This window comes from Molossus molossus, unplaced genomic scaffold, assembly GCF_014108415.1.
Source record: "Molossus molossus isolate mMolMol1 unplaced genomic scaffold, mMolMol1.p scaffold_m16_p_9, whole genome shotgun sequence".
NCBI classification, from domain to species: domain Eukaryota; kingdom Metazoa; phylum Chordata; class Mammalia; order Chiroptera; family Molossidae; genus Molossus; species Molossus molossus.
The window spans coordinates 18,847,036-18,873,122 of NW_023425403.1; the positions used below are offsets into that span (position 1 = coordinate 18,847,036).

At 45.2% G+C, this 26,087-nt stretch overlaps 1 protein-coding gene across 1 annotated transcript in view; it reads right to left on the reverse strand.

Moving 5' to 3' along the window:
- LOC118623029 (prolow-density lipoprotein receptor-related protein 1-like) overlaps positions 1-26,087 on the reverse strand; it is a 42,762-nt gene that overhangs the window by 6,047 nt on the left and 10,628 nt on the right. Inside the window, exons 8-29 of the mRNA XM_036250604.1 lie at positions 25,719-25,922; positions 24,861-25,029; positions 24,404-24,572; positions 23,394-23,616; positions 22,433-22,558; positions 20,055-20,279; positions 15,090-15,401; positions 14,345-14,557; positions 12,270-12,464; positions 11,568-11,783; positions 9,279-9,517; positions 8,271-8,400; positions 7,876-8,057; positions 6,890-7,076; positions 6,083-6,301; positions 5,518-5,701; positions 4,291-4,492; positions 4,038-4,202; positions 3,673-3,873; positions 2,356-2,905; positions 1,809-1,934; positions 58-168 (exon numbers count right to left, since the gene is read on the reverse strand). Coding sequence (XP_036106497.1) covers positions 58-168; positions 1,809-1,934; positions 2,356-2,905; positions 3,673-3,873; positions 4,038-4,202; positions 4,291-4,492; positions 5,518-5,701; positions 6,083-6,301; positions 6,890-7,076; positions 7,876-8,057; positions 8,271-8,400; positions 9,279-9,517; positions 11,568-11,783; positions 12,270-12,464; positions 14,345-14,557; positions 15,090-15,401; positions 20,055-20,279; positions 22,433-22,558; positions 23,394-23,616; positions 24,404-24,572; positions 24,861-25,029; positions 25,719-25,922 — 4,548 coding nt within the window. The remainder of the gene's footprint in view (positions 1-57; positions 169-1,808; positions 1,935-2,355; positions 2,906-3,672; positions 3,874-4,037; positions 4,203-4,290; positions 4,493-5,517; positions 5,702-6,082; positions 6,302-6,889; positions 7,077-7,875; positions 8,058-8,270; positions 8,401-9,278; positions 9,518-11,567; positions 11,784-12,269; positions 12,465-14,344; positions 14,558-15,089; positions 15,402-20,054; positions 20,280-22,432; positions 22,559-23,393; positions 23,617-24,403; positions 24,573-24,860; positions 25,030-25,718; positions 25,923-26,087) is intronic.

Below are 26,087 nucleotides of genomic sequence, written 5' to 3' on the forward strand. Positions count from 1 at the left end.
CATGGGGGAATTCAGTAGACGTCAGTGTTGTTGTAACCATTGCAGTTATGTACTTACCCTGCTGAGAAAGTTTACTGTAAACTTTTAAATCCACAATCTTCTGGTCTACTTGGAACCACCTGTTTTCTGAAAGTTCTGTCTTGCTATACCAAACTTTAGTAATTTGAGCTGAAACAAAAGCCAGTGAACAACCATTAACAAAAGTGAATTTTTTTCTTTTTATCTTCACCCGAGGATATTTTTGCATTTATCTTCAGATAGAGGGGGAGGGAAAGAGGGAGGAAGAGAGAGAGAGAGAGAGAGAGAGAGAAACATTGATGTGAGAGAGACACATCGACTGGTTGCCACCCACACGACCCCAACCGGGGCCGGGGACAAACTGCAACCAAGGTACGTGCCCTTAGCGGGAACCAAACCCAAGACTCTCTGGTCCACGGGCTTACACTCTAACTGCTGAGCCAAACCGGCCAGGACCAAAAGTGAATTTTTAAGACAATTTCCTGGGCAAAGAATATTACTCAATATGAAAACTGTCACTCATTTGCATAAACTCCAGTTGAGTTACAAAAGTTTTACAGAGGAGAGATGTATTTTTCTAAATCTTGTTTCTGGGAAGAAACTTCAGATAAATAAAAAACATTCTATACCTTTCTCCAAAATAAAACCATGTATTAATAAGCTACATTGAGTGTATTCACATATGTCCAGATATCCAAAGATAGACATTCGGATGGATGACATTTAAATGTAGCCCATACAGTTGATGGATAATGACTTTAAACATTGTTCAGAAGACTTCTGAAAATGGCTTATCTGCAACAAGAGTCACCAGGGGATGTTAAAATAAATCACAAAGATCTTACCATATACCTAATAAGTTAGCATCTCTGGAGTAGGATCTGACAACTTGTCTTTGAAATTCTGATGTGGCCTGCCAAACTGGTCAATGGGCCAGAATTTGAAAATAGAAAGAGAGAAGTTTATTTAAACACATAAGCTGGCCCTAGTCAGTTAGTGTCAGCCCTCAGACCGAAGGGTCTCAGGTTCAAGTTCCGGTCAAGGACATACACTTGGTTGCAGGTTTGTCCCCAGCCCCAGTCAGGGTCAAGTGGGAGGCAACCAATTGATGTATCTCTCTCATATTGATGTTTCTCTCTCTCTCTCTCTCTCTCTCTCTTCCTCCCTCCTTTCTACTTTATCTATAAAATCAATGGAAAAATATCCTCAGGTAAGGATTAACCAAATAAATAAATAAACACATAAACTGTGCATTTTCCAATTTTAGCAAATCTAGATTCAATAGCAAAATCCAAAAACAATATACTAGAGCATATGGTTTAGGACAATCTCTTTGAATATACTAGAAATTCTCTGCAAGTGTAAGATGCTCTATAATTCACCTAGCATTTTCATGTGTATTTAGTCAACTGAAACAGGTACTGTCTTCATTTTACACATAAGGTGTTACAGCTACTAGCTACTGACAGAGCTGTTATACAACCTAGTTCCGTTTTCTAGTCCAGTTTTCTCTCTACCATAACAGGTGTCCTCCAAAGCAAAGAGCCTTGTGTGAATGCCAGAAATCTCAGGCAGAACTGGACCATAAAAAGAATAACCGTAATAATGAAAGCTCCCCTAAGTCATAAAATCACTATTACACATACATGTTACATTAGGGAAGTTGTTTAGCTATTCTTCCAAAAGAAAAAACCCAGCAAAGATCAGTGCTAAGCAGTAGCAGAGTCGCTTTAGATACCCAGGAGTAAATTCAGATCACAATGACAATCAGATATAGAATTAAGACCTACCATCATCAATAGTTGTCCAAAACATTATGCCTTGGCCATATGTAAAGAAGTTAAGGCCCTGAATTCCTCTGCGGTCTACTCTGTATCTAGAACCATCTTGTTGAATACTTTCTATGAGTCCTCTCCCTGAAAGAGAGGTTCAGTTTATTTCATTGAGCCCAAACAGCTGTGCTTTATTTATCCTGCAGCTCTTTACATCTTGTGCTGCCTCCCCTCCAGGACCAGAGGATGTGGCATGCATTCTCTGAAGGCCAGTTCTTCATTCATTCATTCTACGCTAACAGTGATACATAAGGACTTGCTCATGCATATTTTTTAAGTTCTTGATTTTACGCCTTCACAAAGGGGCTATTGCATGACTATGGCCTGTTATATGCAACTCAGGATGGGGAATAATTGTATGTATTTGAGGTGATACAGAAAATATAAACTCAGCCCAAAAAGCTATGTGAAGTTATGGCTGAAGACCAGAAAGCTGAACATTTCTACTTCTCTCTGGCCAAGGTCCCTCAGACTCACGTTTATGGTGTAGGTAATAATTACTTACCAATATCTGCCCAGTATACTCGGGTCCCTGAATCTGAAAAGGTCAGACCCACCGGGACCTGGGATTTGTGCCACAGCACCTTCCTCCTGCGGCCATCCATGAAGGCACAGTCGATGCTGGAGCCACGCTCACCGTCATCCTGGGAACCCAGATCCACAAAACACATGATTGCAGTAGGTGGATAGAGCGCAACAGAGGTTGGGTGATACAGATTTTCGCTGAACAAGACAGTGGAATATTGGCCTTTAGACGAAGCCACGTTGATATGAGGAGTCTCACTGTCAATCCAATATGTGTTTCCACTTAACCAGTCCACAGCAAGGTCGATTACTGTTCCCTCCACAGATACGACTTTCTTCCAAGAGAGCTTTCCAGATTCTTTGAGCCTCAGTTGCCTGATATCACCATTACCCAACTCAGACAGGTAGAGTGCCTTTTTCTGGACAAGGTAGTCCATGGATGCCAGCTGCTTCACATTGGTAAAGGGAAGTATCCTATGCTCTGGTAAAGTTGCTTGTCCTAGGAAAGCTTCTAGATTCTTCAGATAAATCTATGGGAAAAAGTTAGGTGGATGGTACCAGTTGAGCTCAGTCTAATTCATTATCTTGATTTTGTGTTAACCTTAAGATACTTAAGTTCAGATTTTCATATATTCTATCTTCTAAAAAGCAGATAGCAGTTATTTCTCTCCTTTCCTGGAGCTTCAAGCACGTTTAGTTCCTTGAATTCGGGTGCTCTGAAGGTTTTACTCCTCAGTTAAAGGCCCTCCCCTTTACATGAGCTTCTGCTATTAAGATCTTAAGGAAGCTAGAGTTTATCTTCCACCCCAAAATTTGTTTTCTTTTTTTAATGCCAAGTCCTCTAGATGTCAGACATTAGAGGTGACTTGTTTGTCAGTACCTTTTATACCCCTACGATTTAAGAAAAGTTTCCTCACAAAATGTACTTGCCCTCACTCCCAGGCTAGAACAGAACCAGGCTCTTTGTATTTGGAATTACTCTACATCATTATCTAGGTGCTTGGACAACCTAACACAATTGTCTGAACTAAACTGAACTAATCGCACTGTGTTCTGATGTACTATTTCTTAAGGAATAGGAAATTTAAGTGGAAGTCATCCTTATTGCATAGCTGCTTTACGTTGGTCATGATAGCACCCAGCACACAGTGAATACTAAAATTTAAGTGATATTTGAAGAATATTTCAAGGGAAAGAGTCCCTACTATTTATAACTGTACATGAAGAATTCAGATTACTCAGTCTGAAATAGAATGCAGCCCGAGCACAGACAGGTGAGGAAGCCCGTGGACAGTACCTGCATGATAACCGTGGGCAACGCAAGGAACAGAAATGCAGACTCCTTGACGGGAACACAGTTGATGTCATCATCTGCAAGCAGGAGTCCGACCGGGCAATGACAGCTTCCTTTGGATCGTGGGCTCAGAAGGCACAGGTGAGAGCATCCAGTGTCCAGACAAGGATTAGAAGACCTGGGCTGTAGGACTTGGTGCATTATCTGGAAGAAATATGCATTACTGAATCCTTAAAAATAGCAGATGAGTAAATCTTTCTTTTTAATCATTTTAGATGCATGTCACTCCAGTTTGTACTTTGGGAAGCTCATATTTGTAGCTTTTTCAGGGAAAATTAGGGGGATATTTTGAAGAGTACACTATAGACCTTCAGTCCATAAGGCTGTTCAATACGCTTGATGAGGACAGCTCTGTTCTTGCCTGTCATCTTCTTCATACGCTGTACTGTTCTTGTCTTTGTTTCAGACCAGAAGACTTCATCTTCCAGTACAGCAACTGAAAAGGGGCTCTTGATCTGTGTTAGCTGCAACATCTACAATGGTGAAGGTGAGGTTTCTAGGATAAGTTTTACACAAGATGCATGACATTTCATGCAAGTTTAATACCCAAACAACACTTACACTAATACCAGTACCATCTAGATTGGCAGAGCCAATACAGTGAAATTTGCCATCAGACCAGAATATCTTCCAGCTCAACTGGTCAATAACTAAGCTAGTTGGCCAGCCAAGACCTTCATTGATGAGTACTTTCCTCCTGCTACCGTCCATTCCAGCTTGTTCTATGCGAGGTTCTCCTCCAACTTCAGACCAGTACATTAACCTATGTGAATAAAAGTCAGCTTTGGGATAGAGTATTACCTCACTGAACATAACGTCAATTCATCCCTTAAAACAGTGATTTGCAGCTCAATTATTTTTTTCTTCAAATGTAAACTTGGTCTATTCCTTAAGCATAGTTGTGAAGTAGTAAAAGATTACCTTAATATTTTATGGTGATTGTTTAGTCATCATTTGGGGGTTAAATATGGTGATGGTTGAGTAAGAAGGCTAGAAATACATTAGTCCCTAAGCCATGGAAAATATTTAGGGAACCTGACAATCTCTTCCAGGCTAGAAAGTATGCTAGTTCCATGGGCAGGCATGTGCCTTGGACCTTCTTCTTGGCCACAAGCCATTAGCTGAATCAAAACTACTGTCATTTTGCTGAGGATCATGTTAAAAGATCTCTGGTTGAAGGTATTGAAAAAAGTGAGAAAACAGAGGAAGGATACCCATTCTGGGTTACCTCTGAATCCTGAGTTTTGCTCTGTCTTATTTTTTCATTTGATTGGAGATATATATATATATATATCTCCATTCATCCCAATGAGGACTTGGTTCTGCTAAGTATGAAATGTCTCTAGTATCTCTAAGTTCTTGGAGAAAGTACTCTAGATGAAAAACCCAGGTTCAACCCCAAGACACAGTTATTCTGCCCCCGCCTCACCAAGCACATTATTGTAAATTAAATACTATTCTTAGTTCCATTCTTCTACCCCCTCCCCCTGCAATTTTAAAGCCATAAAATGTCTCTATTCAGAGGTATATTTGTTTATTTTGGATAAAGGAAGAATAGGTGGGCCACCAACTGAGTAACCTACATCTCACCTTACTGAAATAAAGAACTCTTTCCAGAAACTTTCAAAATTACTATGTGTGTGGTTGACCTCATTATCATAAAATATGAAGTCAGATAAGGTTTCTTCAATTCACTTGTTCTGTGTTGAGTAAGCACAACCAAAGAAGAACTAAGGAGGAATAACAAACTTAAAGAACTTGTCCAGACCCTGTCATGCCTGGACTCACCCATTTAGGGGATCTAAAGCCAAAGACCGTGGTTGATTCAAGTCGTCATCCAGGACAATCGTGTACTCAGGTTTTCCTCTCCAAATAGCAGTCAACTGAATTGCCAAAATCTGGCCAGCTGTCCCATCTGTCCAGTAGAGATTCCTCCCAATCCAGTCAACCACTATACAGTCCGGCTTTATTCCTGAAGAGAGGAAACCATTCCACATGTGACTTAGGTTAAATTATAGCTCTTACTAGCTTTCAGCTCATAGGCATCAGACCAGAATGCCATGTTAATTCATTTTTCAACTGATATATATGCATTTGCATCAGAGCAACCTTCTTTAAAATGCTCCAAAGTCCTATTTGTATTTGGAGAGAAAGATGACCATTACTCATGATGATCACCGGCTGATAGTTTGGCTGTCTGTTGGAGATGACAATGCATCTTTCCATTTCAACCAACCAGTGAGCCTCAGTCCCTTTTAATTAAGGAGATATAATTAAACCAATGTTTAGAATGTTAATGGCCATTCATTTTACTTTTCATGCCATGAGTATTTAGTAAGGGCAAAGGGCATACCTCTTACTACAGTCCCTTTCTTCTTTGTGTCCATGCTTATCCACTTAATGCTTTCTGCACCGAGCTCTATCCAGAAGACTTTCTGATCCAGTAAGTCATAGTCAATCGAGAAAACAATCAGGTTCTTGTCTGTGGCTGCCAGAATATCTTCTTTCAAGCTCCTCAGTCCGTAGAGAAGCAGGTTAAACTGAATTGCCACAAGCAGGATCGGTTCAGGGCCTGTTGAGTAAGAACTGCTTTCAGTATGGTCTTGAGGAGTTCAAACAGTAAACCCCAGCAGAGGCTAAGCAATGAAAGGACAATGTAGTCTTTGCCTTCTCGTTGCCAGGGCTGTGATGCCAGCCATCTGGTACCTAAGTAGCTCTTCCCTCGATGTAATAGTTAAGCGAATACCCACATTTGAAGATACTTAGAATAAAAGCATGGTTAGCTTAAATGGAAAACCACATTTCTAACTAAATATTTGGGGGTAGGTGGGCAGGAAAGGAGTGTTTGTTAGAACTTCAGACACTTATTTTAGCTTCAGGTAAGGTTGACCCATGGATACAAAAGCCAGAGTTATAGTTTTGTTATAATAATGTCTTATTAGTAGATGCTTTCAAAGTCGAATTCAGTCTGAAATATGAGTTTTTGTTTTTGTTTTTAAAAAAGGTGTTTTTGGATTCTGCTGGTCTTGCTCTAAAGACAGACAAAGCAGGCAGGAACATTTAAGACCCGAGAAAGAGAGATTTGCATTGGTACTCCTGGAAGATTTAGGACGTTGAAGCCTGTGACCCAGCTGAGGAGATAGTCCCAGCTCCAAATAACCTGTTGCTTTACAGGTGTGGCCATCAGGCTCCAGCGAGTAGCCAGGACGACAGGCGCAGCTGTAGGAGCCCTGGGTGTTGACGCAGGTCTGACTGCAGGGCCGACCCCCCAGCCTCTGGCACTCGTCCACATCCTCACAGCTCCGGCCGCTGCTCCTCAGCTCGAAGCCCCGCTCACAAGCACAAATCTGAAAGAGGTTCATGAAAACGGTAAGACTTTCCGAAGACAGTGCAACACTAATACAAAGGCCTCGACCTTGCTATAAAAAGCAAGAGGCAGCACATTCAATTTCAGCAACTCAAATGGTTCTTGGAACCCACTTTATTTGAATGCAGTCACTCTCTTCTCCCCATCAGCCCTGCCACACCCCTCACACCCTTGCCACCACCATGGGTCCCGAGCTAACAAAGGTGTCCACCTTCAACCCAGGACACCTAGAACCCTAGCATGAGCAGGAAGTGAAGAGGCAGGCAGACCCAACTGGACTGGCTGTCTACCGGTAGAGATGTTACCATCACTAGACACAAGAACCCCGTTTTCTTCTACTTGCCCGTCAGAGCCAAGGTCAGCCAACTAATAATGCTAGACAAGAGCACAGGCCATCCTTAATCTGAGGGCAGGTCACATTCCGAATAACTCACAGGGAGAGGACTTCCTTATGGGTAAGTGCTCAATGTCGCGAGCTGCGGCTTAAAGAGAGGATGATTTGGCTCTTGGGACAACCACAGAAACTTCTTGCTTAGCCCTCAGTGTGACCCCGAGTTCATGGCTGGGTGGAGGAGATGGTAGCAGAGTCTGTGGAGGATGGCTGGTAGGGGTCCAGAAAGCACGAGACGGGACTCCCCAGGAGCCGGCTTAGCCAGGCACAGGGACTTCGGTGGGTGGCTCGGCACAGGGCTGCCACGTGAGACCGAGCTCACGGAGCGCCCAGGGACAGCCTGCACGGGGCTGTCAGAGCCGCGAGAGGACAGGACGGAAGCACTCACGGGGCCGCGCGGGGACGGGAAGCAGGTGTGGGCACACTGGGCCTGGCTGCATGCTGCCGAGCACTGTCCCCCTTCGTCCGAGCCGTCGGCACAGTCCTCCTTCCCGTCGCACACCCGGCTGAGGTTGAGGCAGGCGGAGGGGCGGCACTGGAACTCGGCACTGCCGCACGTCTCGGGGGCGCCTGGGGACGGACGTCCTGCCTGGGTGGCCCACCCGCAGACACCCACCCTCCCACAGCAAGGCCTCCCTTGGGGACGGGATGCCTCGGGTCCGGGAAGGGTTCCGGTCCTGGGGCACGTGCTGGCTGAGCTGGGCTCACACCACCGGCAGCGGCTGGCAGGGGCCCCTAGGAGCCGGTCGCCCCTGCCCCCGTCAGGGAAAGCCCCGCGCTTACACCCGGCCTCGTCGCTGCCGTCCCTGCAGTCCCGCTGCCCGTCGCAGTGCCACGCGGCAGGCACACACTGGTCCGCGCTGGCACAGGACCACTGCCTGGGGCCGCACCGGAGCTCCTGGGGATGGCAGTCCTGAGGAGACAGTGCGGGCTCAGGGACAGCGGCGTTCCGCCCCGGGAGGGAGGGGGTCTCGGAGGAGGACGCCGGTGTGTGGGAACAGTCCTCCAGAGCCCCCCGCAGGCCCGGGCAGAGCCCCAGCAGAGGGGATGCGCTCCTGAGATCCCCCCTGGAGCGGAGCTTCGGCAGGAGCGCGCGGTGATCCAGACGTGAGTGGAAACCAGGGAGACATGTCTCCTTTTGTCACATTAGAAAGTCTTAATGTAAGAGGCGTAAGCAAAGGAATCTGCTCTGGGGCCTCTTCTCTAGAATGTTCCCGCCTTGTCTAACGCACACCCCAGCACACTGTAGTTATTTTGCACCTAATCTGACTTGATGCTCAGGTCTGGTGTGGGACGCACAAGGGGAAGGGAGGGGACGTCTGTGGGCCTGCTACACCCAGGTCCCCTCTAAACCTTAGACACCACGAGACATATCTTGTACCCATTTCGCTGACGAGGAAATAGAGCGGGAGGAAGTAAGTACTTTCTTAAGGTCAAATGCAGGCCGTAGGATTCCAGCCCAGGCTGCCTGGTGCACAACGTGGGAGCTTCGGCGTGCTCCATGGTGACGGGGAGCAGAGCTCCCCAGCGTTCTCTGCGGGGACATCGAAGTCATAGCCTAAGTCATATCAAGGCCTGACAGTTGCAAACCTCCTACAATAAAAAGCCTCTCGGAAATCTGTCTTTCAACAGGATGTTAACGTTTTGGACACTTTGGTGTAGTTACAAGAGGCTTTCTGGCTAGTAATTAGGGGAGACCTTCTGTTTCAGGGTTTTCTGACGTTTCCCACAGGGAAGTACGTGTTACTGTTGCGGTGAGAAATCTGTTTTTCTGAAGGAAGAGTGGACTACCTTCTCATCGCTTCCATCTTTGCAGTCTAAGTCATGGTCACAAATCCACTCCGCCAACACACATTCTCCACTCCTCGGGCACCGCACCTCCCCCGACGGGCACCGCAGGGGCCAGGCAGCAGGACAGCCTTCTTCATCCGAGTGGTCCAGGCAGTCCCGGTTCCCGTCACAGTGCAGAGAAGAAGACACGCATTGACCATTGCTACATCTAAACTCAGATATGCCGCATTTCTCGTGAACTGAAAAATAAAACTTAGGTAAAAACTCAGCCAGATATAGAAGTGATTTGAAGGCAAATAAAGGGGTTCGGAGACTTCTTGTTCCTCTCCTGTCATCTTGGGAACTAAGTCCCAGCAGGTATCAGGGCAGAAGGTGGTTCAGGTGGAGTGTTAGGCCAGACAAGGCCAACAAAACTAACCCAGAAAATCCTCTGTCCTGGAGAATGATGGCAGAGCGACAGAGATGGAAGGACACTGAGATAAGGACAGTGGGATTCTCCTCTGGGGCCTTAATGTCATCCATGAAAAAAATTATCCCACAATATCCAACATACCCTGTAATTTATGTTCTTAGACTCAATTTCTATAGACAGAAGTTGCTTGACTTGGTTCAAGAAAAAGAGTCAGGTCCCCAGCAAAACTATAAATATGTATTAAAAAGTAGCTCTAGCTGGTTTTTCTCAGTGGCTATAGCATCGGCCCGTGGACCAGAGTCCCGGGTTCAGTTTCCGCTAAGGGCACGTACCTCGGCTGCAGTTTGTCCCCAGCCCGGGTTGGGGTCATGTGGGTGGCAACCACTCAATATGTCTCTCTCACATTGATGTTTCTTTCTCTCTCTCTTCCTCCCTTACTCCCTCCCACTCTATCTAAAGATGAATGCAAAAATATCCTCAGGTGAGGATAAAAAAAAAAAAGAAAAAGAAAAGTGAATTATACCTGGAGTTCCTCCGTAGGTCCTTCCTGTGTCTCTTTCCTCCCAATGTTCTATAAGCCCAAGTGCAGTCACCTCCTCTAGCTCCCAGCTGCCTCCTGATGCAAATACCATGGTGCCTTCTCACTCCTCACGTTCTCTCCTGCCCTAATCCCACAACGTGATTGAGGTCTTTGCAACATGTCATCAGGACGAATAAAAATAAAGACCGTGTATCCCCCCAAAATGAAGGGAAAGCAATGACACCTACAAATGAGATGGCCCATCCCAGGAGAACACATAGGACCAAAGTTAAAATCTACAGGGAGGGTGACTTTATCTCAATTACAAATAATACTTTATTTTGGTAGTAGACTGGTTTTCCACTCATGGAAATCTTCTTGTCATGGAAAGAGAATAGTTATAGCATGATGGTCAAGGTCCCTCTCACTCAGAAACTTTCATCTTCTCTGTTAACTGCGTAGTGACAACAGTCGATCTTTACTGCCTGTGGATTCAGTGTTTGCACATTTACCTCCTTGCTTACATTTATGTGTGACCCCACGAATCAATACTGCCACACTTTCATGGTTATTAGCTGAGATATACACAGCAGGAAAATCACTGAGCCCAGCCGGCATGGCTCAGTGGATTGAGCATCATCCCACGCACTGAGAGGTCCCAGTTCGAATACCGGTCAGGGCACATGCCCGGGTTGCTGGCTCGATCCCCAGTATGGGGCTTGCAGGAGTCAGCCAATCGATGTTTCTCTCTCACATCGATGTTTCTATCTCTATCTCTCTCCCTTCCTCTCAATCTAAAAAATCAATAAAAACATATTATTTTAAAAACTGAGTTGCCTGATGTTGAGGAAGGCAATGCTCTGCCTTCTTGTTTCATTTCTCATACTGGGCATAAGTATGCTGTTGCAGTCTCCTTAGGGCCATGCTTTTCACATTTTTTGTGCTTTTTGGTGATTTTGCTCTTTAAAATGGTCCCCAAGCGAAGTACTGGAGTGCAGCCTAGTGTTCCTACATGCAAAAAGTCTCTGATGTGCCTGGTGGAGAAATTACGTGTTAGATAAGCTTTGTCCAGGCACAAGGCACAGTGCCCTTGGCTGTGACCTCAGTGTTAATGAGCCAACAGCACATATTAAGTTGTCTTTCAACAGAAACACATAAAACAAGGTTGTATTCTGATTGGTTGACTAAAATGTAACCAGAGACTTGTAGAACCCTACCCTGTATTTGTTCTAGCAGCAATGATTCGCTATCTGCTAATTCAGTGTTCACGGCAACTGTATAGAACCTAACTACCAGGAATAAGGAGAATCCCCTGCAATCAGTTTAAAACAGTCCAGGGACGTGTCCCGGAACTTACTGCACCCTTGCTCATCCTTTTCGTCAGAACAGTCTGGGTTGCCGTCACACAGCCAGCTCTTCGGGATGCAGCGTGTCGCCTTGTCACAGCGCAGGGAACAGTCTTCCGTGGGCTGCCAGCAGTCCAGCTCGTCAGACCCATCCACGCACTGCCGGGCCCCGTCACAGTGGAATCTCGCCTCAATGCACCTGCTTCCATCCAGACACCGGAAGACCCCTTGAATGGAGAGGGCCAAACACTAGCACCATACACTTGGCCACACTGAAGGGTCAAACTTACATGAACTCACCCTCATTCTGGAGGTTGAGGAGTAAATAAATTGCATCTTATTTGAGCTGTAGTTCGCTGTTGATCCATAAGCAAGCTTTAATATAATGCTCTGGTCAGTTAAGTTAGCAAGCTGGCCTTGGCTGTTGAAATAGGGCCTCATATTTGTTTGGTTATTTTAATGACTTGTTAGAACACTACCCAGTGGTCCATTTAGGTCACTCTATGGTCAGCCTATATTAGGGCAAATATTGGACCACTTCAGCAAATCCGAGGAAGCAAAGAAGCAATGCCGCCTTGCAGAATTGGTGTTCAGACTATGACTATTATCTACGGACAGCAAGTATGATTATTATAAATGTCCTGGCAGTTCATCCCATGTTTTTGCTCAGTGTACCTGGAACAAAAGACTGAGCGGAGGAGATGATGGCAGACCTGGTGTGTTGCACAGATGGGAACAGTTCTCTTCATCGGAGCCATCCGGACAGTCACGCCCACCGTCGCAGAGGTGCTCCCGAGAAATGCATCCCTCCCCGTTCCGGCAGGGGACGGAGGACCGGGTGCAGAGCAGAGGGGGCGGCGGAGGGAGAGTAGGAGGGGTGACTGCGGCTGCTCCTCCAGCCCCGGGATCTAGAATAAGCAGGTGCGTCAGCAAGTCAGTCCACTAGATCTTAGCAATGGACATGGGCTTCTGCCGTCCCCTCTGCCAGAAAACCAGGCCATGGCTGGGTAGCTCCATCCTCCTACCTCAAAGAAAGGAAAAGTGAAACTGACCCAAAGCCTAGATCTTCAGATGAAATGTGGTACATTCGTCCGTCGTGTATTGGCTTTAAATTTGGGCAAACTGTTTTCCACTTTCAGATCTATTGACTCTAACCTTAATTTTTTTCACCACCTAATGCTATATTCTGGGAATAAAAAATAAAGTTCTGAAGATAGGGACCTGTCCTGTCTCGTTCCCTGCTACACCATCTCTGGCCTAGGACAGGGGCCAGTATAACGTGGACCCTCATTTGTTGAGATGAGTACGTTACACGATGCAAAGTTACCAATAAATACTCTCCAGTAACTGTCACAGCAACCTAACAGATTTATTAGTATACTAATCAAAATTGGATTTGTTACCAAAAAGTCAACTGTTTATTGAGACACTTTACCACCTCAGAAATATGTTCCCATGCCTAATGCTTCTTAACTCTTAACACATTGTTGACCGGCAATTTTACGCAGGAGTTAGCTCATGTCACCGGCTATTTTTCCATAATTGCATATGAAAGTGAAACAATCTAAATAAACTTCAGGATACTTTATTTATACATAATGAATTTAAATGAAACTTTGTGCATGTCTGCTATATTTTATATTTTATTATATATTTTAGTAATTTTTTTGGTGTGGTATACTATATAGCAATCACCTTTTGAAACACACACTTTACATGTTCTAGTTGGACTTTTTTTATACCAGTGACCATTTTTTCTAAAATGTGGTCTTTCAGTTGCCCCGAAAGCCTAAAAGGTGAATCAATGTAAGGAGCTCTTTTAGAAGGACCAGAAGTGCTAGGTTCTGAGCTGCACTCATTTGAACCAGCAGATATCCATTCCCTAGCTACTTTAAGAATATAGAACGGTGTACTGTTTTTCAAATTTCGACCCTCAGGGCGAAGAGTTACAAATATAATAATCCTAAATTACCCTGAGTTTCAAAAAATTGAAATAGCTAATGCAAGTGCAAACCCGAGTTAACTCGTGAGCGGTCAACAATGTGTTTAAGATCAGGTTAAACCAACCATTGAATCAAAAGGTAAGACAGACAAAAGAGGGAGATGAGAGACTGTGGATCGGGTGCAGAAGAGAGGACTGCTTCCGTCTCTTTTCATTTCTGGGCTTCCTTTGGACTTCCAGCTACTCTGTCAACAAAAGCTTCCGATTCCTGTGATAGGATTTCTTCTTCTGCCTCAAGATCTTAGATCAGATTTCTGGGCTCTGTGCCAAAGACTTGCATGAGAAAAAAGGGTAAACCAGCTTTAAGCAGGTGAACCTGAATGACAGGTGCAGCTTCTGCAGAAAGAGAGCCCTGCCTTTCTCGGTGGCCACAGCCCCTGGGCACCTTTGCCCTGGGTCCTCCACAAGATGTGGCCGCTATGGAGAAAGGGGGTTTCTTGATGAAATCGGGTTGGGAGACTGCTTTAGAGCAGATTCAGTGGATCTCTTTACTGCCAGACTGAGAGCTACAATATGCTACTGGGCAAGATGGCTCTCAGGAGGGGCCACGGTGTGCGGACTTCTCGAAGCATTGCTCCGGGACTCGTGTCATTTAGCAGCTTGAGAACTGTGTTAGATTCTTGCTCTCCTGGGACATGGACAAGTTAAGGAGAAAGCCCGCTGAAGTGTGGGCTGGGCCACAGCCAGACAAACATAAAGATGCCCAGGATCTTATCCCATAGAAACACCCAGAGAAGAACCAGGTGAGGTGGATCTCAAAGAATAACCCCACAGAGGAAGACTCACCTGGTACCTCTTGGTTCTCTGCCAGGACGATCATTTTCCGGACGTGTGGCTCTCTGAACTCCGAGAGGGGCTCGAGCGTCCTCCGGTTCCAGAGCACAAGGGCTGTTCCATTCATCGTCACCAGGTAGGGCTCGTGGGCGGCTATCATGCCGTCGCTCCAGGTCTTGTTCAAAGTATAGGTCCTATTTTTGAGGAGACTTAGACTTTGCAACCCTGAGGAAGAGTCAAGTTCTTACAAATAACCTGTGACAGTGGGGTACGATTCGACTGAAATGCAGTGATCCCAAATTAAAAATAAGCCCACATTCTCCCTATGAAGTTATGTGGGTTTAGTTTTACAGTTAATGATAGTCCAGTGAAGTGTTTAAAGCTCCGGGAAAGGGATCGGCTGAGGTCTGCCTGGGGGCACATCGGGTGGGACTTGACCATCTTCCGTGTAGGCACTGAGACCCTGGTCGTCAGCAGGTAGCCAGCCGCCAGGCCTCACGGGGAACTTTTCAGTCAGAGGACGATCAGATTTGGTTACGCAGTATAACTTGTTCCTATTGTCAACAGTAGATGTGTCCACATTTGCTGAGCAGAACTGAGTTTGATGTGAGTGACTCGTGCCCAATCTCTAACTACAAAAATCAGAACTTCAGCCTGTGTCTACCTAGTTCTAAGAATAACTGGAATCACATGAAAAGCAAAACTCTCCCTCATTCCCTCAAGCTTCTTCCAACTGCGCTGGTTGTGTGATGCTTACCTCGCCCTTTGGTAGTCCAGAGGATGCTGGAGGAGCCCAGGTCCAAGGCCATGCGGGTGTCTGCCATCCAGGCGCCCCTCCAGACGTCCTGTCTGTTTTTGCCATCAAGAGTCATACTTTGCAAGTGTTTCCCACTTTCTACCCAGTAGAGCACCCTCTTCGGCCAATCGAGAAGAAGATGAAGTATAATGTTGCCCGTTCTGTAGAGGGTATGTGTGTCTGGGCCAGTGATTCTAGTCTTCTGAATAGCACCTCTGTCACAGGGCAGCCAGAACAAGTTCCCAGTGGGTATGTCCACATTTGCTGAGCAGACTGTAAGGAGAAAAATAATTCCCATTAGAAAGAGCTTCCAAATGTCCTTTCTTACGTTTTGGGTCAGGGATAGAAGGGAGATCACTGAGGGGTGCAAAGACCAATCTTTAACAAGCCCACACCTTGTTTGCGTGATTACTTCCCATCACGTCCACTCTGGATCCAGCACCACATCTGCCATCTGAGCTCATTTAACGCTTACCACCACCTGGCACGATAAGACACCCACTGCGTTTCCGAAGTTAGATACCCACGGGGCAAGGCGTGCATTTGAATGCAGGTCTGCAACTTCGGACTCACACTCCTTGTTCAAAGGTTAAGTATGAAAAGCAATCAACTACACGGCAAGTATCTAGGACTGCAATTGCAATAAGAAATCAGAAATTGAGCTACGGTGTCACCACGACAGTGGTATGGAGGTCATTAGTACAACGGATGGAGAGTAAGGAGATCTATAGCTGGAAGGCACAGATAAGAGAGGGGCCAAGTTTATAACACCTGTGAAGTGCTGCTCCTTAGATGTGAGTAACAGAGTTAGGCAGTAACCCACAAAGCACTCCCCCAACTCCCTCCTGCCCAACGCAGCTAGCTGTTCAATCGAGTCGAAGCTACATATCACCTGCTCTGGGATGCAGGATAGCATAAAGATTAAGGTCAGTATTAGGCGAGCAAGTCAGACTGCCTCTTTTGAACCACTATTTCAAAATAAGGTGTCAGTTAAAACCCGTGCCTCGGTTCCCACCGACGTCTGATAGAAATGGTGCTCCTCTCATAGAGCGGTGATGAGATAGAGTTAGTGCTTATGAAAGCTTAGAATACGCCCATGACGTGTCGAGCAGCTGTGGGGCTGGCTTGCACAAGCTCCTAACGGCCACTTGGTACATTCAGGAATTCTGTGAGCTTGTTGTTCAATACAGCCACTGTCAAGAAGTAAATCAAATCATATTTGAAAAAAACTAAAATACTTAAACCATTGCTTAATTATTTTCTTCTTTTTTTTAAAGCAGTAATCGGGTTGTTGTTTTTTTTCCTTTTCTTTTTTTTATTGATTTCAAAGAGAGAGGAAGGGAGAAGGACAGGGAGGTAGAAACATCGATGAGAGAAAATATAGACTAGCCACCTCCTGCGTGCCCCCCACTGGGCATGTGTCCTGACGGGGAATTGAACCAGTGATCTCTTGGTACAGGGGCCAATGCGCAACCACTGAGCCACACCAGCTGGACTTAATTATTTTCTTACATCTTACTGAGACCTATACTCTTGGTTACGGCGTCTATCGTATGTGCCTGGTGGAAATACTACTTAAAGGTCTGCTACTGCGCACGCCCCTCAACCCCCCACCCAGGGAGGCTGCACACGCGGGAAAGCTGGCACTGTGGGGATTTTCATACCACAGAAACGGCCAAAGCCTACAAATCAGGGTTTGACTTGGTTTTGTTCTCCGAACCTGCGACTGGCAAACAACGGCCACTGGGCCAGATCCAGCCTGCTGTCTGAACGCGTCGGGGGAACACAGCCATGGCCACTCACTCACACAGTCTGTGGCTGCCTTGGCAGAGGGCCCAGCAAGCCTGAGACACTTACGAGCTGGCCTTTTACCGAAAGAGGCTGACAGCTCCTGGTCTAGAGTTAAAATGACAGAGGAAATACTAATCTTTCAGATTAAACTTATCTGTGCTATTACATTTCGAATACCATAAGAAATGAGGAAATATCGTTTTCTAGTATTGGAAAATTACTATCCAATTCCACAGATAAGTCACTTGTCATAGATGATCTAATTCCAACTAGTCCCTGTTGCTTCACTTTCATTTCTTTTTTGTTTGTTTGTTTGGTCCGTGCCCCTAGTGGGAACCGAACCTGGGACTCTCTGGTCCGCAGGCCGATGCTCCAACCGCTGAACCAAACCGGCCAGGACCACTTTCATTTCATTTTTAGAAACAAGTGTCAAACAGCATTCTCATAGAGTCCACATTCACTCCGTCATGCGTCGGAAGTGAAGCATTTAATCATAGTTGGATTTTGTGCAATCTTGATTGGATGGCAACTACAGATTGGCTAAGATCCAAGAATCCAGAATAAGAAAGCACTCTCTGAGAATTAGTTGGCTACATAAAAATTACAAAAAAGAATGTCCTGTATCTCGTTATTTGTAAATGGTATTATGCATCCTTTATAACAGTAAGTGTTATTGTAAACATATGGAGGTGTATATACACACCCTTCTTTCCCTTAGACAACCGTTTGTTAAATATATCTCAGCACACCCTGGGTATTACGCTAAGAAATCAAATGTTAAGCACCAGGGAAGTCGACAAACAGGCAGGGCATGGTAGCGGGCACGGGTGGCAGGCGTATGTGCTTCCAGTTCTTCCTGCTTCCTGACTGTCCCTCACATTTTCCTGGGGGGAATTTGCTGAGAATTGTGCTTCTGAACTCTCCCCACACTCCTCCAGTCAGCCCTGCCCAGGAAAGACGTGACCGAAGGCAGGCACGCTGGTAGGAACAGGCTGGCCGCCCTCGGTCCAGCTTCTCCCTCCCTTGTCGGGCTCTGCCTTCGGGAGAAAATGTGCTCCCTCTGGAGTAAGATTTAACCTTGGTTCTGCTCAGGTTCAAGGGCGACAACCCGGTGTCAGGGTCACAGAACGTTCTTTGCACAACTCTACACAGGTTCTTCAAGACATGCACTCTTGTCTAAAACAGAATTTTGAAGCCTCTCATTTTTTTATTAGGAATTTCATCCGTAGTTTCCAACCTCAGCGTTCAATATGAGGACGAGATTAAGAAACGTGGATGTTAGTACACCTGATGCCAGGATAAGCTGGGAGCTGACGCTCTGTGGGTTGTAAGGAGGCCCTGAGATCTGTGAACAGGCCTAGACAGCAGGGATTGAGCTGGTTACCACCTATCAACAGCCTGCCTGTCTTTGTCAGACTGTTCAGCCACTGTGTGGAAACAACACTCTGACACCATGTGTGTGGGGTTATCCCCCTACACCACGCAATTCTGCAGCACCAGCTGGGTGTCCTACAAGTCATTTCAGTCCTGACACTAGCTATCGAGTTAGCATCGGAACCCACAGATTAAGAGCTCAGGCCCACAAGACTGCCCCCATGTCAGAGGCCAATCACAAGTCCCAGGCTGTCACCTGTACCCCTAACAAAGGGCTCTAAATCAGGGTTCCCACAACCTACTCCTTGAGTTCAATGATTTGATACAATGGCTCAGTGAACTCAGGAAAACACGCATTTACATTTGCTGATTTATTGTGCAAATGATACATATGAACAGCTAGATGAAGGGACACACAGGGGAACGTCTGGAGTCCAATTCAGGAGTTTCTGTCCCCATAAAGTTGGCATGTGCCACCTTCCCAGCATGTAGAGGTGTTCACCAGCTCGGAAGCTCTGTGAACCCCATACTTTGGGGGTTTTATGGAGACTTCATCACATTTGCGTGCTCGCTTACTGACTGAACTTCTAGCCCCTCTCCAGAGAATGGGGAGTGGGACTCAAAGTGCCCAGCTTCACGTCATGGCAGGTCTTTGTGGTGACCATGCTCTCCAGGAGTCCCCAAGAATTGCCTCATTATAACAAAAGATACTATCACCCAGCCGATTCCAAGGCCTTTAGGATCTGCGTCAGATGCTCCTCCTGCTCAAGTTTTTACAAAGGTTTTAGGAGATTGGGGACTCAGGACAGGAACCAATTTTTATATATTTTTATATAATTTCACAGCTGCCTACCACAGGGACTGAATGTTCAACACTAGAGAAGGCTCAAATGAAATTGTAAGATGTTGACAACCTCTTACAATTTCTTGATATAATAATTGTAACACGGAAACCCATTAACAAAGATGAGCCAGCTGAGGGATGGTAGCATTTTAATGAAGTAGGAAATTATGCATGATCAGGGGTTCAGTAATAGCCGTCAGCTGTATCCCAGACCACAGTCCATTTCGGTTTCTCCGGCAAGTCCTCCGGGTCAGGCACCGGAACTCCCAAGTGCCAGGCACCGTGCTGCCCACAGGACTTGGGGGAGCCTGCTGCTCCGCAGTGACATGCACTTCAATATGGCACTTTTTTCAGGGAAGACATCCTTGGGACGCAGCATGCGGAGCACACATCCAGAGATCAACGCTCACCGAGAGTTCAAGTCTCAGCTCTCCTTCATAAAGTAGGTGTTTACATTTAGGCGGGTACAGGCAGCTAAGGGTGGGATGTGGCATTTAGGAGTGTGGGAAGGGAGAGAAAGTATATATTACCATACTAAGAAAATATCTTGCTAGTTCTCTCTGAAATCTGCATTGCAAATTACTTCTAAATTAGTGGAAGAAAATCTGTAATGCAAAATTGAAGTATTTAAGGTTTATTTCTATCCTACTTAGACTTAAGGCCAGAAAAAAAAGAATTTTAAAAACCTTATTACTGACCCTAGGACTTCCCAAATCATGGTAGCCTTTTAACAGTCTGCACACCTCTCATAAGAACAAGGGCAAATCAGAGACACCATATTTCAATTAGTTTAAAACAACTCTTTGGCATTAAGATTGATTCCGATCAGGAACAGGTAGTTTTTTTTATTTTTTTTGGCCTTAATAATTTTAGAGCCAAAAAGTAAAGGACAAATCCACACAGCCGCCCCAACTGACCTGCACGCTCTGTCCAAATTGCTTGCTTTTCTCCTGAGTAGCCAGTTGAGCAGAACAGACGTCCCTGGGCACTTGTCCAGTAGATGAGGTTTCTTTTCCAGTCAATATCCAGTAGATAAATGTTTCTCGGGTGCTCTTGAACTAGGGTTCTCTCTATCGCAGTTCCCATAAAACCAACTTTCAACAAGTAGAGATGTTTGCCAGAGGAAAACACTAGTTTTAAGTCTACCAGGAAAAGAGAGATTTACTGTTTGACCATCTGTCAGAGAAGCCCCATGCTCCCGTCTTAGGCAATGCCCCCTCTCAGGCTGAGGCGCCCCTAGAGGGACCTTGATGAAGTTCACTCCCGAAGCACACACACAACACGGACGCCCTATCTTCCTTAGAGAAGGACTCATTTGGGCAAATGAAAGTGTTCCTTGGCTTCCCCAAGGCACTAAGTCCCCTGAATTTCTGCTGAACGGTGAACACAGAAGCATGAGGATTAGGGCTGGAGCCCTGCTCACTCCATCCGGCGATGTCGTCAAATCCTGGCTTACAGCACCCAAGTCTCAGTACAAAGCATTGCAGACTCTGTCACCATGCAAAGAAAAGTTACTTGGGTACTGAACTGCATATAGACTGTTCTGAAAACAGTTTGAGCTGAAGTCTTGAGTTTGGCACAACAGGGTATTACACAAGGATTCCACCCCTCAGCTGCCTGTACATTGCATTTTTTAAAGGTAGTTAGAACATAAACACATTTATGTCATTTATTCTTCTTAACATTTCAATGTTCTGCAGAAAAAAGTCAAGTAATTTGGATAGAGATGTTCAATGATTATGTAGTCTTTACTATTGCAAAGATGGCACAGCAACATGAAGGATTCTGTTGACAATATTGAAGCAGAGACACTGTTTACAAACATTAAGTCAGAACACACAATAAATCATAAGACTACAGAGGATTTCTTTTTTATACCAACTTAGTTGTTATTTTTCATGTAAAACTGAGTGGTGTAAGCTATTTATTTTCCTGGTTTAAGACTAATCAAACTCAAATATCCATTGATGGATAAATGCATGAACAAAATGTAGTATGTATGTGTATATATAAGAGAATATTATTCAGCCTTTAAAAGAAAGAAAATAGCCCGGCCGGTGTGGCTCACTGGTTGAGCGTTGACCCATGCACCAGGAGGTCGCTGGTTCAATTCCCAGTCGGGGCACATGCCCAGGTTGTGGGCTCATTCCCCAGTGGGGGTCATGCAGGAGGCAGCCGGTCAATGTTCTCTCTCATCGATGTTTCTGTCTCTCTCTCCCTCTCCCTTCCTCTATCTCTGGCGTCAATAAAGAAAAAAAATTTTTTTTAAAAGAAAAGAAAGGCCCTGGATAGTTTTGCTCAGCGGTTAGAGCTTTGGCTTGCGGTCCAGAGAGACCTGGGTTTGGTTCCCGCTAAGGGCACGTACCTCAGTTGCAGCTTGTCCCTGGGCCTGGTTGAGTTGTATGGGTGGCAGCCACTTGATGTGTCCCTTTCACATCGATGTTTCTCTCTCTCTCTCTCTCTCTCTCTCTCTCTCTCTCTCTCTCTTTCTCTCTCTCCCCCTCCCCCCCCCTCCCATTCTATCTATCTGAACAAAATAAAAAATGGAAAAATGTCCTCGGGTGAGGATAAAAAAAAAAAAAGAAAAGAAAGAAAATATATGTCACAATGTAGATGAATCTTGAAGACGTTATGCTAAGTGAAACAAGCCAGTCACAAAAGGAAAAATACTGTGCATGATTCCACTTATATAAAGTGCCTAGAGCAGTCAAATTCAGAAACAGAGAGTAAAATGGTGGTTGCGAGGGTGTGGGGGAGAGATAAATGGAAGTTATATTTAATGGGTACAGAATTTCAGTTTGGGAAGATGAAAAATGATGGAAATGGACAGTGGTGACGGTCACACAAAATGTGAATATTCTTGGCGCCTCTAAACTATGCATTTAACATAGTTAAAATGGTAAATTTTATGTTATGTATATCTTAGCGCACAAAAAAACCTAACTGAGGTGTTGTTTTTTTTTTTTTTCTTTTTTCTTTTGTGAGAGAGAGAAACATTGATGTGAGAGAGGAACCTTGATAAGCTGCCTCCTGCAAATCCCCTACTGGGGATTGAGTGTGAAACCCAGGCACGTGCCCTGACTGGGAATCGAACCAGGACCTCACAGTCCATGGGACAATGCTCAATCCACTGAGCCACACTGGCTGGGCTAGTTGAGGTCTTTTGATAATTATATGTTATCAAAGTAGGGTGTCTGTAAAAATGTGATTGATCCAAAAATGGAAGCTGCATGATTTCCAGGCCCACCATAGAACATGCCTCCGTGAGCCAAGCCCATTAACCCAGCATACTTACCGCTACATGTGCCAGACGGCAAAAGAGACATTCCCTCTGGACAAACACACTTATAGCCCTTGGGATGGACGGGGGACAGGAGACACAAGTGGCTACAAGAACCTGGAGCACATGCTGGGGGTCTGCCTATTTTAAAATAGAAACAGATTAGATACAGTTTTTGATTTATTTACCCATACTAGTTCAAAAATTAATACTCAAGGGGAGTTAAGTCATTTTAACAATATCCCTCCTGACTCAGGGATGCTGTCTCTTCCAGTCCCAATATACTTGTTACCTCCTAGGTTAGGCAGGCTGACCTTTGAACTTCCATGGTCTCCTGCCAATGCGAATCCCTAGCTATATTGAGCTCAGGACAATAAAACTTCAACAAACAGCATCTTCTCCCTTAGAGTTAAGGCAAAATGACCGTCTGACTTGCTTATAGGAAACTTCCTTAGAAGTAAATAGTGGTCTGGGATCCTTACTTTGGTTAGTCTTTTGGACCCAATTAAGAAGCATTATCTGAATGGAATCTGATGTAAAATTTCAGATTAACAAAAACTTTTGACTCCTAGTCAATGAATATTTGACTTTTTTTCTATAAGCAGAATGCTGGGCTTGATTCAATTTTCTGTTATCAATCGACACCATCAGTAAATAAGCCATTCTAGCCCAGTTTTGTGTATTTCAGACATTAAAAATGTCTTATTACCCTGTTTTGTGTATTTCAGACATTAAAAACCTGGCACTACGCTGGACAAGCACAAGGTACATGCTTGGAATGAGTTTCCCAGTAGATGTTTTGTTCAGTTCCTCTTACTTAGAAGTCCTGTATAAGTCTGGACTCATACCCAGAACATTTCCCCTGCCTCAAAATGGCAAATTCCAACAGATCGAGATAGAAATTTAGGTCATTTCTGGGTCCTGTTTAGTATGCATTCTGATTCATAAGCATTGCAAAAGCAAGCCTTGGACTTACTCCTGGGCTGTTGGGACTCGTGGAGGACGGAGAAAGCAGCTACGGAAATGTTCAGCAGCACCGCTCTCTCCTTGGGGGTGCGGGGTGAAGCATGAAGCAGCTGCATTTTATTTGCCCAGAAGAAAGAGTTCGCAAATACAGCTAGTCCTACTGGATCTTCATCTTCCAAGATCTCAGGAAAGGAGTGCCTGCCACTGCCGTCCACGTTCACCGTCTCTATGGACTGAAGGAGTGCAGTCTCATGAGAGCATGGAAGCATCAGCACAGTGCCGACAGTGTCAGAGCAGCTCAGCTTCTTGGACACTAATTGAACATCTTCACATATCAGCATGAAAGGGAGGAGCTCATCTTAGATTCATGGAGGCGAATGCCAAAGCCAGTATACTGAACTGCTTCTTGTACAAATGTATGCCGCACAAGATGCTACCGTAACTTATTGCTGCATCTAGATATCGTACCACATCCTTTCACCATATTCTCCAACTGCCTCCTGACGCAGGGATGCTGTCTCTTCCAGACAGCATGATGAGGTCCCATCAGTAGGCAAAATCACAGGCTTAAAAACATGACTCCCAAGCCTGTGCTTTAGCCACCAGGTCTCTTAGCTTGATGCTTCTAACAATGAGACAACCTGAACTGTAATATTAAGAACTAGAAATGCGAGTACAAGGCGCTGAAGTACCTGAGTAACCGTATGCTTTCAAAAAGTGGTCTGCCACCTTAAAAGGTTTCATACCCCAGGTACAACATAGAACACGACCTATACAACCAGGGAATTCCAAGTTTGAGAGTGTCTAAGAAAGTCACACTGTCTCCCAAACCAGGTCGATACAGTCTCAATCTGCCTAAAGATACTGGTCAATTATAACAGCTTGCTTTTCTCAGTTTTTATGGCCAGAAGATGCTTCACCAAGTTGATACAAGACTTAAGAGAATTTTGTACTTACCTATGGTCATCCCAAGCCCCAGCTAAAAGGGTTTACCTTTTCCTCCTGACCTCTCTACAGTACCTCTTTATATTTGCTGATCCAGTAGAGCCTGCCAGTCACGTGGTCAAGTGTCAACCCTACAGGCTGCTCCATGTTTACAACCGCAAGCACCTTCCTGTCCGAGCCATCCATCCCTGCCGTGTCAATGGTGCTCATGCCTCTCTGGCCTTGATTCACCCAATACAAGTACCTGAGAAAAGCAAAAGCACAAGGTAATATACGTGTCCCTGTTCTGAACAGCCAGGCTCCCCAGCTCTCGCATACAGGCCTCGTACCGTTGCATCGCTAACAACGCTGGAGGCTTCTGCTCCTAGACTTTGAAAGGTTTGGCTCCATATATTCAGTCTAGACATTGAAACTGAGAATTTTTCTGGAGCACATGAGATGTAGGCTTGAAAGGCTGACGTGTTCTCTTATCAACTAAAATATCTAAGATAATCAATGACTTTGGATATATTCCCAAAGAAACACTACTTACTTCTTTGCAGGAAACACAATTAGCTGCTCGGGCACAAGATCCTTTTCCAGGATTCTGACGTAGCCTCTGCCATCATTTAAACCAGCACAGATGACCCTTGCAAAGCTGCTCGCCCAATACAGCTGTCCCGTGAACCAGTCCAAAGAGATACTGTTCACTGTTTTAAGTTCTGGGGACACAGGAGACAGTATCATGGTCCTGTATTCTTCTACACTCATCTCCACTTGGAAAAAGAGACTCAGATACAACTTTTCTACAGCTTCTGGTTTCATGCTGCACAAGGAGGCACATAGGGTACAGGGAGTGATGGAAGGGTGTCTCTAATACTCACTGGGTGGTAGGGAGAGAGAAGGACCTTAGCAGAAGCATAACCAAGACATCCAAGAGAATGTGACTTCAGTTTGGGGCAATATTTATCAACGAAGTCTTGGGTGAATTGTCACCAACTCTACCTCTCCACTGCTATCAGAGGACTTCCATGTGCCCAGGATTATGCTAAGCACTTCTTGACAGGCATTGTCTACTTTAATCCCCATGCTTACGCAGAGGCAGGTGCTATTGACCTCGTCTTCTGTTGGGTGGCTCCAAGCAGTTAACAACTTCCTCAGGGTCACATACCCAATGATGAGGCTGAGACTAACCTTGGCCTGAGCCCATGTCCCAAAACTTAGTTTAATTCTACAAAGCTCCTGTAGAGCATACAAACTACGAAGTGTTATCTCAGATCGGGATTTTATGTACTGTCATGACTAATGATAAGTGAATCGCAGAGGAAAGTGTCCAGATGAATACATCTGCTTCTTACACTATGTTTAAGTAGCTTTAAGAAGCTAAGACTCTTAACATCAAGAAATATACCTGGATAGAGAGGAACAGAGTTTGGCTTTCCAAGGACAAACACATTTAAGACTTCATCTACCCAAAAGTACATGCTTCTCTCAAGATCATATGCAACAGAAGTAGGCTTTGATGTGACAGGTATCAGAGTTTCATAGATGCCTGTTCTTTGATCCAGGACACCAAGCTCTTTGTCTGCTGCTATAAGAATTCTAACAGCACCATCTGCAATAGAGGGAGAAGTCATGACACATTACCTTGACACTTTCTTTCCCACCATTCTCTTTCATTGAAGATGTTGTCCTGTTTCCCATGACAACGTCTACTTAGCTCCAAGTCCAGACTAAGGCATATCCAGAGGAGATCTAGTCGACCACTGAGTGTCTCAAC